This window comes from Chenopodium album, chromosome 10, assembly GCF_948465745.1.
Source record: "Chenopodium album chromosome 10, dcCheAlbu1.1, whole genome shotgun sequence".
Classification (NCBI taxonomy): Eukaryota; Viridiplantae; Streptophyta; class Magnoliopsida; order Caryophyllales; family Amaranthaceae; genus Chenopodium; species Chenopodium album.
Window position 1 is genome coordinate 23,848,942 of NC_137843.1, and position 17,261 is coordinate 23,866,202.

Below are 17,261 nucleotides of genomic sequence, written 5' to 3' on the forward strand. Positions count from 1 at the left end.
TCATTGTTATTGCTTGATCACGCCTTTTATGCATGTTTAAAGGGAATTTCTACTTGTAATCACGCTTAATAAGATAATTAATAATCTTGTTTAGGGCTAATATGATTATAATTCAAGTGATCGCCAATAATAGTTTTATTTATGCATTAAATTCAACCAACATAGATAAACAGGTTTAGGGTTAATCTGTTGTTTGCATGTTAGTCAGAAAGCGCACATGAATACGAGAAGAATGAAGTAGAGGCCTATTATTAGGGCAGGTTCAATCTCTTTTAGGTTGGATTTGTACCTTCATCCCCGAACCCTATTTGGTTCAAGACCTTGTGAACGGTTTACAAATTCCTAAAACTTGTTGGCGACTCTTTTGCTCTAGCTTCCTTCCCTTTGGACGCCACCATACTTAAGTGTATGATCACAGTGGGGTTCAAGCTTGGGGTTAATTCTTGAAATATTCCGTACAGTTTTTGGCGACTCCACTGGGGAGGATTTCTATTTTAATTCCTGAAATTTATTTCGGCAATGATTTAGAATGAGTGGATGAGACTCGAAAAGTTCTAAGTATTTCATGTGCGTAATTTTGATTAGCATTATTGTCATATGCATAAGAAAGGTCCTCATTGGATAGACCATCCGAAATGAGTCAAAAATATAGGATTTTTACACATAGGAAACTTGAGAAATATCTTTCACAACTAGAGTTGAAATAATATTGCGAAATCTGGAAAATTCTAAGCACGTAGATACCTGCTGAGGCGTGTAGGAACTAGCGTCTAGAAAATAGGGCTTGTCGCTTGTAAAGTGCTTCTGTCGCCAGGCGACAGTTTTGTGGCTTGGCGACAGGGGTACTTTTGCGGCGACAGTCCCTGTAGTCTGGCGCCAAGTTCTTCCAATACCGAGCCAGAACTCTGCCTTCTTGTTTTGACCATTTCTAGCACTGTTGGCTCGATTCTACTTCCTGATTGAGTTTTTCTCACTTTTCTAAAACCCATATGTGTTCTACATATGGACATAACCCTCTGGGGGTTCACGCTCCATCTACCCAATCGAACGCTCCTGGCAACGACGGGTACATCCGAGTTTGTGAATCCACCAAACCGTGGAAGCAAGTTTTTAACTTGCAGGGTCCCATCCATACGCGCCAACCCTTCCAAAGGTAAGGCTTCCGCGCGATGCATCCAGAATCATAACCATGGACCCTCTTTGACTAACCCATATCCTTGAACTTTAGAGAACTAGAGCCATGGTTAGGTTGCAAACTCATTGCATCATATTGTGACTATTTGAACTATTTGTGCATTCTTTGCTTGTGCATACCTTATATGTGCTAACCGTTTGTTTGACTTGTGTTTAAGTCTAAATAAACTAACCAAAGACTAAAGGACTTTGCTTAATTAATTAGATAATTAATTTGGCTAATAAATATGTCTAAAATCGAGTCATAGTTCCTTTGAGTCAACCCGGATTTTTATTCCCGTATACTGCACAAGCGTCAACTTGTTTTGGTCATATCCGGAGTTCTAGGAAGACCTACGAGTCGTACAACCTATGGATATGTAGCCCCGAGTTTTATCTTTAATTTGGAGTTGGTTTTGTCCCAATCAGAGTCACAAATCAAAAGTTATGACTAAAATACTACAGCCTGTCCAGTTTAGTGCACATATGTGAGGTCTTAACTTAGTCTTTGCTTGAGTCTAGTCACATAGTCTAGCCACATGGTCATGAATTTGCTTAATTAATTAGATAATTAATTTGGCTAATAAATATGTCTAAAATCGAGTCATAGTTCCTTTGAGTCAACCCGGATTTTTATTCCCGTATACTGCACAAGCGTCAACTTGTTTTGGTCATAGCCGGAGTTCTAGGAAGACCTACGAGTCGTACAACCTATGGATATGTAGCCCCGAGTTTTATCTTTAATTTGGAGTTGGTTTTGTCCCAATCAGAGTCACAGATCAAAAGTTATGACTAAAATACTACAGCCTGTCCAGTTTAGTGCACATATGTGAGGTCTTAACTTAGTCTTTGCTTGAGTCTAGTCACATAGTCTAGCCACATGGTCATGACACGAGTCTTAACATATCACCTACACTCACTAGTCTTAGCACACACTTTGTATATGTCACCATGACCATGTCTTAGGTTCATGCATGAGTCGGTTTTTTCCGTCATTTGAGTCGGGGGTACATTCTATTCCTAATTTTTTTCATATCTCTCCATCTACATCATCTCTCTATTCTCTACATGCTTTCCCCATGTCACAATATTAATTCTTCCTACCTTCTTCCATCTATTGCATGTTGAATAGAGTTGAGTCGAATAATTAACAACGAATATCCCTTAATTTCCCTTTCCACAGTACTTGGTCAAGGAGAGAAGGACGATTAATCAAAGACAACACCTTTATTCAAATTCAACTTTTTGATAAGCCAATCGGTCAAAAAAGGAAAGCTAAGAAGATAATGGTAAGTCAGGAAGAAGTCAACGAACTCAAGGGACAAGTGGCTAACACTGCTGAAATGTTGAAGAATTTGACTCTCCAAATCAATGACCCTGTGAAACAGCAGCAAATGGAGCTCATCCAGGAAAATTTAAGCAAATTGTCCAATGACTATAGATTGCAAGACATTAGCTCACAAGGGGTCTCGATGGACAAGGATCTTCTTCCGCAGATGTTCAATGCTAACGACATCCCGAAATTCAAAGCAATGGATAACCCTTATTTTCATTTAAGAGCCTTTGAAACTGTAATGAATATTAAGGGAATAGACAAGAAAGCTTTTCATTCTGTGTTTTCCCTATCTTTAGAAACCGTTTGTCAGCAATGGTACTTTTCTCTTGATAAGGAGAAAACCTCTACTTGGGATGCTATTGTAAACGCTTTCATTGATAGATATAAATGTAATATTCAAGTCGAAACTGATTATAGACAACTTGAGATGCTGAGACAAGAAGAGAATGAAGGCTTTACTTCTTTCCTTAATAAGTGGAGGGAAACTTCTGCAAAGATGGTTGAGGTGCCTAATGAGAAAGAGTACGTGAGGATGTTCATCAAAAATTTACAAGAAAAGTATTCAAAGCACTTAAAATATCAACACAACTTGAATACTTTCAAGGCCGTCTATGACATAGGCAGCGAGATCGAAGATGACCTCGCAAAACAAAAAGCTGCTAACAATAGTAACCACAGTGGCTGGAAAGGAAAGAAGAACGACAATCTTTCTTCTTCCGAAAACGCCCACTCTAGTAACAATGTTAGTACCTTTGATCTTAGTGAAGTCTTAGCCATGGATAACCAAGGATCTAAGAAGCAACTAAGGAAAGACTTCACCCCCGTTGGAATGAGCTATGATACTGCCTTTGATCGACTCCATGCCAAGGGACTCCTTACTCCCATTGGACCTATTCAAGATCCCGCGCCCAAAAAAAGATTGCCTAGTTGGAACCCCGATTCACATTGCAAGTACCATCAAGGTAGGGGTCATACTACTGAGAGCTGTTGGAAGCTAAAAGAGGCCATCTAATACTTGATCGATAATAACAAGCTTCCCATACCTCCAGCTAGCAAGAAGAGCGAGTGATGATAAAGCAGACGACACAAGATAAGAGGCGAGCTTCAACGACAAGATTTCATGGCCTTGTTTTCTTTTTTCGTTTTTTCCTTTCCCCAATAAGTCTAGCACAGACACTTTTTTACTTTTTTTTCTTTAGATTTACTTTGTAGATTTTTTCTATCTCCCTCTCAATAAAGTGAGCATTTTATTTCTTTCATGTGATCATTACATTGCATTGCATTCATTAAAAAAAAAAAAAAAAAAAAAAAAAAAAACCATTTCGAACTAAGCATAAGGTATACCAATGATTTGAGGTACCCCTTGTAGCCACATCATATCACCTTTCACCCCTCAAATATATAATCCTTTCTTGAAAAGCCACTTTGAGCCTCGTTTAACGATAGACCTTTCATTTTTCAATCCACATCTACCTAACCTTGGGATGGGATGGTGTGCAACTTATGCAATTTTTAAAAGGATAAAAGCTTGAGTAATTTCAAAAAATTAAAATAGCAAAAACAATACAAGTGTACAAAAGGGCAAGTGTTCCAATGTCTTTGATATGAAAATGTCTTTGATATGAACACGTCTCAGATTGCGTTTCTTATCGAGTGCTCGGTACCGTGCCTGAGAAACATGAACGCCAAGTGAGTGATAGACCGCATGATTGGGATTGCCCATGCTTATAAAAAAAAAGATTTGAATTTGAAAAAATGATAAAGCAAAAAAGAGAGAGCAAAATATAAAGAGTTCAAAAGTGAGAAACCTCAAGCATAATAGTACAAAGATTCAAAAGCAAGGTTGCACACCTTGGGGGCTTATCTAGGGTCTTGAGCCTTTATCCCTTTCTTCCTTTAGCCTAACCACGTTACAACCCTTAAAAGACCTTTTTGAGGTATACACACTTGTGCGAGGTTTGGCTAGAGCTACGTTTGGCCTGATTCCTAACGGATACGTAGGCAACCTCACATTGGGGTGCGGCCGTAATAAACATGCATTCATATTTACATTGATCATATCAAAGGATCTCCAATGCTCATCCTTTTCCATTTAGAGCTAGACTTGGGGGCTTGATCCTTACATTATTAGCCTACCCAGCCTAAGGGTCACCACCATTTGACTCTTTTCAATATATTTTTCCACACACTTAGCCCTTGCGGCCTAACTTTAGTGTCACTTTCACACACTACACAGATACATGACCAAATAGTCTTTCCCTTAGAAATCCTTTGTCATGAAATCTTAACACAACGCTGAAGCATGCCTTGTCATGTCAAAATCAAGATCAATCATCATTGCATCACAAAGTATGAAGTACTTAGCCTCCGCGCCTAAGCTACCTAAATACTTTCATTATCAAGTCAACTGGGATAGTCTAAGATGTTACAATCCTTGTATTGTGAGAGACAACATTAACGGATTAAGCTCATTCAACATGCACCTTCAAAAACTTCACTTCGATTCTTTTTCGCGTCTTTCTTTTTCGGGAGAAAGTCGGTACCCTCCACAAAAGTGATGGAAAATTTTTGCTTTTCACAATACAATGCACACACGGGTCATGAGTCACACATGTCATTTCACTTCGAGTCGAGTCAACCTCGAGTCAATCACAGCGAGTCAAGTTTATACCTTGAGTCGTGTCAAGTCAATGAGTCAAACAACACCAAGTCTTAGGTCAACCCTAAAGAAAGATAAGCAAAGTCCTACAGTCAAATATAAATGCAGGAGCATCCCAGCAAGCAAGAACATTCCCGGATTTTTTCGAAAAACCGCGAATTTGACACATGAGATTCTTCCAAGATGAGAGGAGTTACATAGATCAGTAAATTAGAGATGAGGAGCTTTAATTTACAAAAGATTTGAGAAGATAGCACGAGATGGGCGGTCTTCAACAGCATTCGCTAAGATTGTGGAGGTTGTCACCAAGATTTGAGAAGATAGCACGAGATGGGCGGTCTTCGACAGCGTTCGCTAAGATTGTGGAGGTTGTCACCAAGATTTGAGAAGATAGCACGAGATGGGCGGTCTTCAACAGCGTTCGCTAAGATTGTGGAGGTTGTCACCAAGATTTGAGAAGATAGCATGAGATGGGAGGTCTTCAACAGCGTTCGCTAAGATTGTGGAGGTTGTCACCAAGATTTGAGAAGATATCACGAGATGGGCGGTCTTCAACAGCATTCGCTAAGATTGTGGAGGTTGTTACCAAGATTTGAGAAGAGCGGTTCGTGATGAGGCGGTCTTCGACGGCTTTTGCTATGATTGGGAAGGTTGTCACTATGATTCAAGAAAAAAGCTCGAGATGTAGCAGAAATGATAGACGAAGTTCCCTAGGATGTGGAAGATGGTCACAAAAAACTGAAGATGGCTACGAGCAGAGTTATCTTCGATCGTGTTCCCTAGGATGTGGAAGATGGTCACAAGCGGCGGAGAATGATTACATGCAGAGTCGTCTTCAACAAATAATAACATCAGAGACGTGTGCTCGACGGTGAAAGATACGCGTTTCTTAACTCTTTTATCTGTTTTAACTAACGCTAGTTTGCAGGTATCGGTGTTACAAGAATGATTTAGGATCGCAGAACGTTCTGAATCATTCTCCGTCCATATCGCTACTTTGAATTTCGTTTTCGAAACTTGCGTTTCTCCAAACTCAGTCAAAGTGCGGGCTTCTGTAGACACCCAAATGTGTCTCCCCAAAACCAAACCCAGTGATGAATACCTTTTGCGTCGAATGATTATCGAATGAGGTGAAAGTGTGAAAGGTCAAGTGTTGCGGTTAGTTTTTATTAAAATTCTTTCTTTCTGTTTTCGAAAACAACTCTATTTATGAAAACAGCCAAGCCAGTTTAGTTGGGTCCACGACAAGAGTCCAATAATAGTGTAGTTGGATGGGACTTGCAAAGAGCTTTCCAACGATATATTATAAGCCCAATTCCGATGAATAATGAGGAAGTTATGGCCAAAATACTAAACTGGGCCCGGTTTGATCTTTACATGCGGCCCAATGATCTAGGGGAGGGCCCAATATTAATTATTATTCCTAAAGTTATTATGATTAATTATAGTCTTCTAGAATTCTCTAGAGGGTTCTCTTTAATCCTAGTAGAATTAGAATTAATAATTATACTTTGATAAAGTTTTATTTGGAATAAAATATTATTTTATGAAAAATACGATTTCAGATTTCATACGGACTTTACAAATCAATTTTGATTCATATGTGGACTCCGTGTTGAAAGCGCGTAGAAATCCAGGTTGTCGCCATACGACAGGCCTATCGCCACGCGACAGACCCTGTCGCCTGGCGCCTGGCGACAAGGTCTGTTTTGCAGCGACAGAGTTGAATTTTATTCCTTATCAAATTCTACCTATTTCCGGACTGTTTTCTTATAAATGGGGTCCTAAACCTCCGTTTTTATTCACCAATTCTCATCATCTACAATCATCCATAATCAATCAACTCTCATCATCATCTACAATAATCAATCACCTATTTCTCTAAACCTTCTCTCTTACAAAATTCCGCATTCATTAGATCTAGACACACCTAGCCAAGTTCGAAGTTGCGTTCGCCCTAGACGTGAAAGGTTATAATTTCTGAGGGTTTGGTCCCAAATCTCTATTTCAATTACTTAATTTAATTGTTTGATTTTATATTTTCCTGGAAGTTACTAACACGTGTATTTTGTTATTAGAAAGAGATACGAGGCATCAAAGTATGTAATCTTATTGCTCTATTCTTGTGGAAAGCATGTTTAAATTTGTTTAATTCCTAGTATCATGTTAGGATGTCTTTATTGCTTTCTAGTATCATGTTTAGGGTGCTTCCTATGCTTTCTAATATCATATCAATATCATGTTAGTACCATGTTAGGGATAAAGCTTTGATTTTTATTGTTTTGTGACATGCTAAGGTTTGTTATTAATCTTGTTAGTATCATGGCTAGGATCTCGCTATTATTGTGCTTTATTATTAACATGATTGTAATTTTTATGATTATTTTAATTGATTATAATGATGATTATGATGATTATTATGTTGCTTGATATATATTCATTGTTATTGCTTGATCACGCCTTTTATGCATGTTTAAAGGGAATTTGTACTTGTAATCACGCTTAATAAGATAATTAATAATCTTGTTTAGGGCTAATATGATTATAATTCAAGTGATCGCCAATAATAGTTTTATTTGTGCATTAAATTCAACCAACATAGATAAACAGGTTTAGGGTTAATCTGTTGTTTGCATGTTAGTCAGAAAGCACACATGAATACGAGAAGAATGAAGTAGAGGCCTATTATTAGGGCAGGTTCAATCTCTTTTAGGTTGGATTTGTACCTCTATCCCCGATCCCTATTTGGTTCAAGACCTCTTGGAGTTGACGATCTCCTTGATCGTTAAGGGGTGTAATCTTCACCTTGTGAACGGTTTACAAGTTCTTAAAACTTGTTGGCGACTCTTTTGCTCTAGCTTCCTTCCTTTTGGACGCCACCATATTTAAGTGTATGATCACAGTGGGGTTCAAGCTTGGGGTTAATGCTTGAAATATTCCCTACACAAACCCTCAGAAATGATCAACCTTTCATGTCTAGGGCGAAGGCAACTTCGAACTTGGCTAGGTGTGTCTAAGACTCGTGAATGCGGTTGTGTTTGAACAGGGAAGGCTTAGAAAGAGGGAGAAAGAATAAGCTTCTAGCTTAAGAGAGAGAAGAGAATAGAATTAGATGATTGTTGATGATTTAAAAACGGAGAATATCGACCCTATTTATAGAGAAAATAGTCCGAAAACGATAGAAAAGAGTCAGAATTCGAATTGGAATAAAATTGGTTCTGTCGCGACGCGACAGAAAACAGCGCGGCGCGACAGGGTCCATGGCTGCGTGACAACTCCTTCGTCGCGCAACATTGTCCGTCGCCGCACGACAGTGTCCTGTCGTTTCACGATGGAGAATGCGTTTTCTAAAATCCGTACGGAATCCTTAATCTAATTAAATTCGATTATTTAACGTCCGTAAATATGTTTTAAAACCATATTTAATTCTTTAAAAACACTTATTTTAATCCAAATAGAATTCTTTATTTTCATAAAGGATATAATTATTAATCCTAATCCCATTAGAACTCAAAATAACCCTCTAGATTATTCTAGATGATTAAAACCAATCCTAATAACTTTAGGAATATTAATTAATGGGTCCTCCACTAGATCATTGGGCCACAAAACCATTTCAAGCCCAATTTAGTATTTTGATCATAATTTCCTCATTATTCATCGGAATTGGGCTTATAATATATCGTTGGAAAGCTCTTTTCGAGCCCAATCCAACTACACTATTATTAGACCCTTATCATGGACCAAACTAAATTGGACTGGACACTTTCAATAAATAGAATTTATTTTCGAAAACAAGAAGAGTTATTTATTATTAAAACAACCACATCACAAGACTTTTCACATTTTCACTTTTTCGATAATAAAATGACGTGAAAGATATACATCACTGGGTTTGGCTTTTGGGGAGACACAATCAAGTGTCTACAGCCGTCTGTGGGGATACTCGTCCGTAATGGCAAAAGATGGTCAGACACCCGATACTGGTCCTAGTCCTGGTCAAGACGGGCATGTGGAGAATCTCATTGCTACAATCAACACTAGTGTTTCTCTGATTACTTCATTTCACGAGGCCGAGGATCCCCCGGTGACTGCTGGTTCCCTGAAAGCCGCTCTGAACAAGCTTCGAAAGGAATTTGAGAGCAAGATTCCAGGAGAGAAGGAGAAGGCGCTTTAAAGAAAATTCAACCCAGGGTAACTAACGCCGAGGATGCTGAAAATACCCCTATCAATACATCACAATGGAAGATGTACTTTGATGGAGCATCTAATGGAAGGGGGAATGGTGCATGTGTGTTACTTATTGATCCTCATGGAGTTCATATTCCCTTTTCAATAAAACTTAGTTTTCCAACAACCAATAACACCGCTGAGTATGAAGCTTGCATCTACGGTGTAAAGGCAGCCTTAGCAGCAGGGGCAAGAAACCTTATAGTGTACGGTGATTCAAACGTCATTATATCTCAGACAATTGGAGTGTGGAGGGTTCAAGATGAAAGGTTGCAAATGTATACTGACCATCTCCAACAATTTATCCTCTGCTTTGAGGAAATCGATTTCAAACATCTCCCTTGAGAACAAAATAGTTTCACTGATGCGCTAGCAAATTTGGCAGTACATTTAACCTGGGATGATAACGTTAAAGTTTGGTTTGTAACTGTAGAAGAAAAAAGTTCCCCAGTGATCATGGATGAAGCAATGATCGCATCATTAACTATATGAGACGAAGAGGACGCTTGGTATAGCGACATAAAAAATTTCTTGGCCACTCGGGAATATCCCGAAGGGAGTCATAAAAAGATCAACTTGCAATCCGAAGGCTAGCCGCTCACTTTGTGATATTCATGGTGAACAAGTCCGAAAGGTCATGGGAGAAATCCATGGAGGAGAATACGGACCACATATGAACGGACGAATGTTGGCTCGTAAGATTTTGCGAGCCGGGTATTATTGGACCACCTTGGAGACAGATTGCATACATTTTGTAAGGACTTGTAAGAAGTGTCAAATCTTTGCGAATCTCAACCATATGTCACCCGTCTCACTACATAATCTCACTTCACCGTGGCCATTCTCAAGTTGGGGCATCGACATCATTGGACAAATTCATCCGAAAGCTTCAAATGGGCATCAATACATTTTAGTAGCGATTGATTATTTTTCAAAATGGATTAAAGCAGCATCATTTTCCAAATTAGGTGCAAAACAGTTCTCGAAATTCGTGATAAACAACATTATTTGTCTCTATGGAGTACCTTTTGAAATGATTTCGGACAATGGGTCGTAATTCGAGGGGCAATTGAAAGAAACTCTTGAAAAGTATAAAGTTAGACATCATCAATCTTCTCCTTATCGCCCTCAAACCAATGGAGCAGTTGAAGCAGCCAATAAAACCATTCGGATAATAATCGCAAAAATGACTGAAAGGACAAGGGAATGGCCTGACAAGTTGCCATATGCTCTTTGGGGGTATAGAATTTCCATTCGAACCCCAATAGGAACTACTCCTTACTCCTTGGTGTATGGAATGGAACCCATCCTTCCCATAGAAATCGAAATTCAATCCTTACGGGTCATGAATGAAAGTGAAATCTCTGAAGATCAATGGTTCAAAGTTCGGAATGATGAACTTGCCTTAGCAAATGAACGAAGGTTACAGGCTCTTCACAATACCCAACTTTACCAATGACGCATTGCTCGAGCCTTCAATAAAAAAGTTCGAGATAGAGACATCCAGGAAGGTGATTTGGTGCTAAAAGAAAACCGCGCTCCTCTTCATGATCCTCGGGGCAAATTTAAACCAAATTAGTCAGGACCATTCTTGATCAAACATATCACTCCTGTCGGGGCAGTAAAATTAGTCGATATGAATGGTGATAGTTTCCTCCATTTCACCAATCTTGATCAGCTCAAAAAGTATTACGATTAGTATCCATACCCAAGTAAATAAGGGTAAAAAAAAAATAAAAAATCTTCGTACGTACTTTGGTCAATAAAACGGGGAAATTACTCTTCAATGTAGGACATTCGATCAACTCTAAGGGTAGCATACGAATTACAATTTTTACAATCCCGTCTCCGTAATATTTATCGATTGTATATTTAGGCTTTAATGTCATTGTCTATACTTTGGACCTCCATTTACGGTTATAATACATGATTGGGCTCATAAAATGAAATATTCTAAATCATGATCTCATGATCATAAACTTTAAATTTCAAGTAACAATGTCAAAGTTTAGAGCAACAATTGAGTGGACTTTTAAAGAAAAACTTAATTCCAATGAGAAATTCCATCCTTAAAAACACATTGTTACATAAGATGACATTCGATCCTAATTCGGTGCTTCAAATACCCATAGTGCTAAGGAAACCCTAGACTTATTACGTGAAAAGTTCAAGTGCAAAAAAAAAATATAAAAAAAAAAGAAGTAAAAGGGGCATTTGAATCTTTTCGTTCTTGACTTTATCACTTCTCTTCCTTAATCCTCTTTGAATTGCTGATCGAAGTTCATCCTCTATTTTTGGCCTTTTAAAAGAACCCACATCTTTGAAAAGCCATCCTTCATAATAAATATCAATAGTCAGATCTCTTAAAACCGGGAGAAATGGAATTTTCTTAACCCGTTCCCAAACATTGAACAGATCCTTCAACATGTTGGTATCTATCCAATGAGTAGTACATTCATTAGTGGGAAGATCCTTTAGGAAGGTTTGTCGCTGCCCGAGCTGTCGAAGACACCTCCACGGATAATAAAAAGTGATCTTGTTGATACTTGGAAGCACTACCCCCCTTTTGTTAGCATTACTATATATGACTTCTTTGATCCCCAAATGAGAGGTTACCCATTGGATTTCACCTTCAAGAGTAAAGCTCCAAGCATTACTTTTCTTTACCTTATGATATAAGGGTGAATAACCCCTACTAAGGATAATCTTAGGATGGTACTTGATTTCGTTCGAAGGTTTCACCAACTTAAACTTCTCCATCAGCCACAAGTGAAACACCAGTGGGCTCCCCTTCATAAAGGTGTATGGATGTTCCTTTTGATGATCAAGACTAAGGACAAATTCTCCCAAGATCATTGGCCCTAATCGGCCCCCATAAAACATTTGTAGTGCATAGCTAGCTACATTGTTATGACACAACCCAAAATCTTCCTTGAACAACAAAAGACCCATGAGGGCAATCAAGCATGCTCGACTTCGTGCCGAGTCATATGAAATATCAAGTTTAAGATTGGTACCTTTTTCTTTAAAAGGTTCGAGGACACAATTGATAAGGATGGAATATTCATGATGGAAAGTCATACCATCACGATAAGATGTGCCTAAAGCCTCATGTAAGTAACCACTAGTAGAAGTATACTTTTTTGTGGTAACCAATGGTCCACTCATAGCAAAACCCAAGAGGCCTTCAATTTCTTCTACCATTGGCACCATCTCCCCACCTTTAAACTTAAAAACATGCCTTTTCTCATCCTAATATTTAGTAGAAGCATAAATAAGGTCATAGCAAAGTGGAAGTTTGAGAAGAGGAAGAAGGGAATCAAAGAAAATTTTTGCATAACTTTTCTCTCCTAAAGCAACCTCTATCCGCATGGAAAATAAAGTGTTTTTGTAATCTATTTCATTGATTTCATTCAAGTAGTGTGTTCTTTTCCTTTCATATCCATAATTTTGAAAGAAAATTTGAGGAAAAGGAGGAAAGAAAAACAAGAAAAACTAAGTATTCTTGTTTCAAAGGAGAATAGAAGTGGATGATTGTGATCACCCAAACTCAAGTCTTATATAGGCAAAGAAAAACCCCACCATACATTGAAACACCAATAAGCTTTCATGCATTTAGTCCCACCACAACATGCCATTTTTCTTCATGCAAACTTTACTTACATGCATGTGTTATGACAACAATCAATTGTTTTCTTTTACTCCATATTCTCATGATTAAAGTACCAGTGAGACTTGCTTTTTGTCACATGAATAGGATAGTCAAACATAATCAAATTAATCCTTAGAATGTCTTTTTAGCCAATTTTACGGTTGTACTTTGATATGTCTCAAGCTGCTTATTATCTCCATGCTATATGGAATTTTCAAGCCGGTTTTTCAACTGCAATCAAGTTTCCAAAGCTGGTTTTTCAACCACGATAGATCAATAGATCAAAGTTTTCAAGCCGGTTTTTCAACCGCAATCAAGATTCCCAAAGTTGGTTTTTCAACAATGATTGATCCTTGGTTAATCGACCAAGACTTTTTTAAGCCGGTTTTTCAATTGCAATCGAGATTTATCAAACTGGTTTTTCGACCACAACTGATCATTAGTCAATTAATCAAAATTTTTAAGCCGGTTTGTCAACTGTAATTAATTGACGATTAAGTTTTAACCATAATCAATACGTCGTATTTGACCGCAAATATTCTCACGCCACATTTAAGCAAATGCTTGATAATTATTAGCATTTTGTTTTAATTTACTCTAGTTTCTTTATAAGTTCTATTTAAGGATCAAAATTTACTATCTTTTTCTAATCATTGGTCATTGTTTGTTCCAAAATCGATCAATGAGGGGCATTCTGTAGACACCAAATTTTGATCCCCTATTTTCCATACTTTTCTTTTTACTTTCAATTAAGAAATAAATTTTGCGTAATTTCATAATTATAATAACAGGTTTAATTTTACTAAACAACAACCGCAATAATTGGACATAAGAGACAAATCCAAGAAATGTTTATTTATAATTTTAGAGTATACAAAACCCTTACAATTTGTACTCCTAATTTACGAACAAAACACGAGGTTAATTTGAAGCACAACTCAAACCTTGTACGCTCCTTGCTGGCAACTTCAAGTCATCATTTATTCATGATTAAGAAAATCATTAACGCCACTAGTAGCACCACTAACGCCATAATCAAAGCTAAATATAAATTTAGCACTCGAAAATGCTCGTCGAACGGAGATGGAGCTTGACGGTTTTGGTTGCCGGGAGCCATGGAAATCGAAGAGGAAAAGGCAAGGGGTGTGTTTTTTAGGGTAAAGGGTGATTTCAGATAAGGAAAATCACCCTTTTATAGGGTATAAATCTTATCCAAATTTTTATTATATCCCAATCATGTAATCGTTTAGTCTAATAATAGTAGTAAGTGTATCTTTTAAAAATAAAATGAAATAAAAACAATGCTATTACCACTGACGTATGTAACAATTATTCCATATCCTAATCGAGAGTATCAAATATTGACCCTTTAATCTGTACTAAAAAAAGATCGTGACCGTTTCTATAGTATCACTTTCTAACCCCGGATAAAAGTTTAGTACTACTGATTTTATGTATCCTATTGTTATTATTATTATTCTAATATTTTCAATCATCTTTTTTTTTTTAAAAAAAAAAGGAAAAAACACAAATCATAAAAGACAAATTAGCATATTTTGATAATGCAAAAGTATGCAAAGCATGCATGTAATGCATGCATACAAAATCAATTACCAATGTACTAACGTCACGGCTTCCCCCCAACTTGTATTATTTTTAAATTTTTTGTTTTTTTTTTTTTTGTTTTGTTTTTGTTTAACTTATTTAATTTTAACATGTTTTAATCCAACCATTTTGCTTTGTTAATAACGTACTACTATTCCATTTTTCATCTTCTTCCTTCCTCACCAAAACACCATTAAAGCTATACCTTCATGACTCACCTCTTTTCTCTGTTTCATACACTCAGAAATAACAAGTGTAAGTATGCATGTTATTTCTCTTTCGGGCTATTGCAATGACGACAATATTTGATAGTGAAAGAGTGGCTCTAAGAAAAGATACCTCTGCTATTACCACTCATTTGATATGTCAAATCCCTACAGAAAAAAGAAAATGGTAAGCCATGGTTGTAATTTAGCAACGAGAATCAGAAAATGGTGTGATATGAAAATACGTTGTATCACTGAGCTGTGTTTCTTCCCAAACGGTAAGGTGATATGACTATCCACAATCAATGGCAAACAACATTTTTCTCCTTGTTATTTTCTGATAAGTGGGTTTTGTTATAGTCTTATTTTGCTATGGTAAGTTTGATATACGAAGAGTAAGTACACTCTTCAAAGGAAAGTAGTACCAATTAACAATTATATTAAAATTATATTAGTAATTTTAATTATTTTTAGTCATTAATAATATTGTCATTTGTTCAGTCAAATTAGTAATTAAGTTTTGCATGAAGTAGTAGGCTAATTCTATTCGTCCTCTACCTCATTAAGATGAATTTTGGTTACAATTTCTACCTAACTCTTGTATTTGTACGTATTTATTTCGTATAACAGTATATTCTTTGTATTTTGTATATTCTTGTATTCCCACCCACTCTTCACGAGAAAGGGAGCGAAAAAAGAGATTGAAGAGAACAAGTAAAAAAAAACTCATAAAATAAGTTTAAATTATTTCGGCACTCTAATTAGATATATATATATATATATATAAAAGTAATCAAAAATTTTTATTTTTAGTAAATATATATATATATATATATATATATATATATATATATATATATATATATATTGTAGAAAGACTTGGCCTCAAATTAAATCGATCATTTTAAAACTACCTTTACTAATTCCTCAAGATAGCTACTCAAAGTCAAAGGTAATATCTTATTTCTTTTTATTTGTGATTTCATATTATTTTTTACATACATTTACTAACTTTTCTACTTTTGTGTGTTCCATAACCCCCTAGGGCACTATACGTGCCAGTTTCCTAATTTGGAAACCAAGTAGAATTTGACCGACCGCGAGCGAGTTTGAGCGTGAGAACACATGGTTCGTTTCATTTTTTTTTTCTTGTATGTATCATCATTACGTAGAATATAATATGGAAGCATTGATAATTGTACAAAATGCATAAGGAAGCTCCAAAGAATGAATGATGGAATTCTAGCAAAATACCACAGTCGACCACTTTTTTTTTATTATGTAAAAAATTGTTTTTCTGAATAAAATTAAGAAATAAAATTTTCACAGTAAGCTTATGTATTTAGGAGTGTATGAGACTTGGAATTTTATAAAAATAAATTTTAACCAACCCACAAAAAAATCAGACATTAAGGCTTAGTAATACCACAAATTTCTTACTACAGGTCTGTCCATTTTCCAATTTCGACCAACATTCTTTTTTAATAATAAAATTTGAATTGAATACCTGGAAAGTAGATTCCTTAAACTTTGTAAATTGGGGTCACACGTTCTCATAGGATGAATACTCTATTTTTTATGGTTTTTACAAACAAGGTATTAAAATGTTAAACTGATTTGAGGCTGTTTTTCCCAACAAAAAATACTTTTTTATTTGGCATATCAAATGACTTCTAAAAAGGGGTAATTTTTTACAGAGCATCTACATGTTTTTCCTTAACATACCATTAAAAATATCATGCCAATTTAGAAGTATTTTGACCATTATCACCCAATTCCCCATGAACGTTTCAAACTGGAGTGATTTTAAAGAAAATTCATTAATTTTTAATTCAATTGTTGGATTAATCCCAATTTTTGATATCTTATAGAAGACTTGTAGACCTTTCAAAAGACCTATAATATGCTCAAATCCGACCTTTATAATATAAGTTATGATGTGTCTGAAAGATTAGGGAAATTTTAAACCCTTAAGAACTTTAAGGATGAAAAGAACGAACATTATTATATAATTTGTGTCACCCTATTATATATACCTCTGGTAATTTAACGACTAAAAAATATTCTAAATTAAGTCATTTGAGAAAGCTATGATTTACTCATGCCTCAAATTAATATTAATATCATATACTAAAGAGACACATATGTATCACTTTAAGACTAACACTTTTTTTTTTAAGTCTTCTTCATATCCTATGGCTATATGAAAAGAGCATTATAAATAATTTATTTTGGAATAGAATGTCTTACTTCCTAAAGAACTTTTTTTTTAAGTTTTAATTCCATCACCGTTCGAAAGAGCAAAATTTCCTTATGCATTTCTTAACAAAGAGACAACTAACTTTTAATTAAGTAAAATATGGCTTTGCATGCTTGTATCATTTTATTAATAAAATAAAT

General features: G+C 36.1%; 1 protein-coding gene across 1 annotated transcript; it reads left to right on the top strand.

Annotated features, from left to right (window-relative positions):
- Positions 1-9,416: 9,416 nt before the first annotated feature.
- On the top strand, positions 9,417-9,743 carry LOC145565073 (uncharacterized). The gene has a single exon (XM_081625178.1). The coding sequence runs from the start codon at positions 9,417-9,419 to the stop codon at positions 9,741-9,743; it is 327 nt and encodes a 108-aa protein (XP_081481304.1).
- Positions 9,744-17,261: the final 7,518 nt, after the last annotated feature.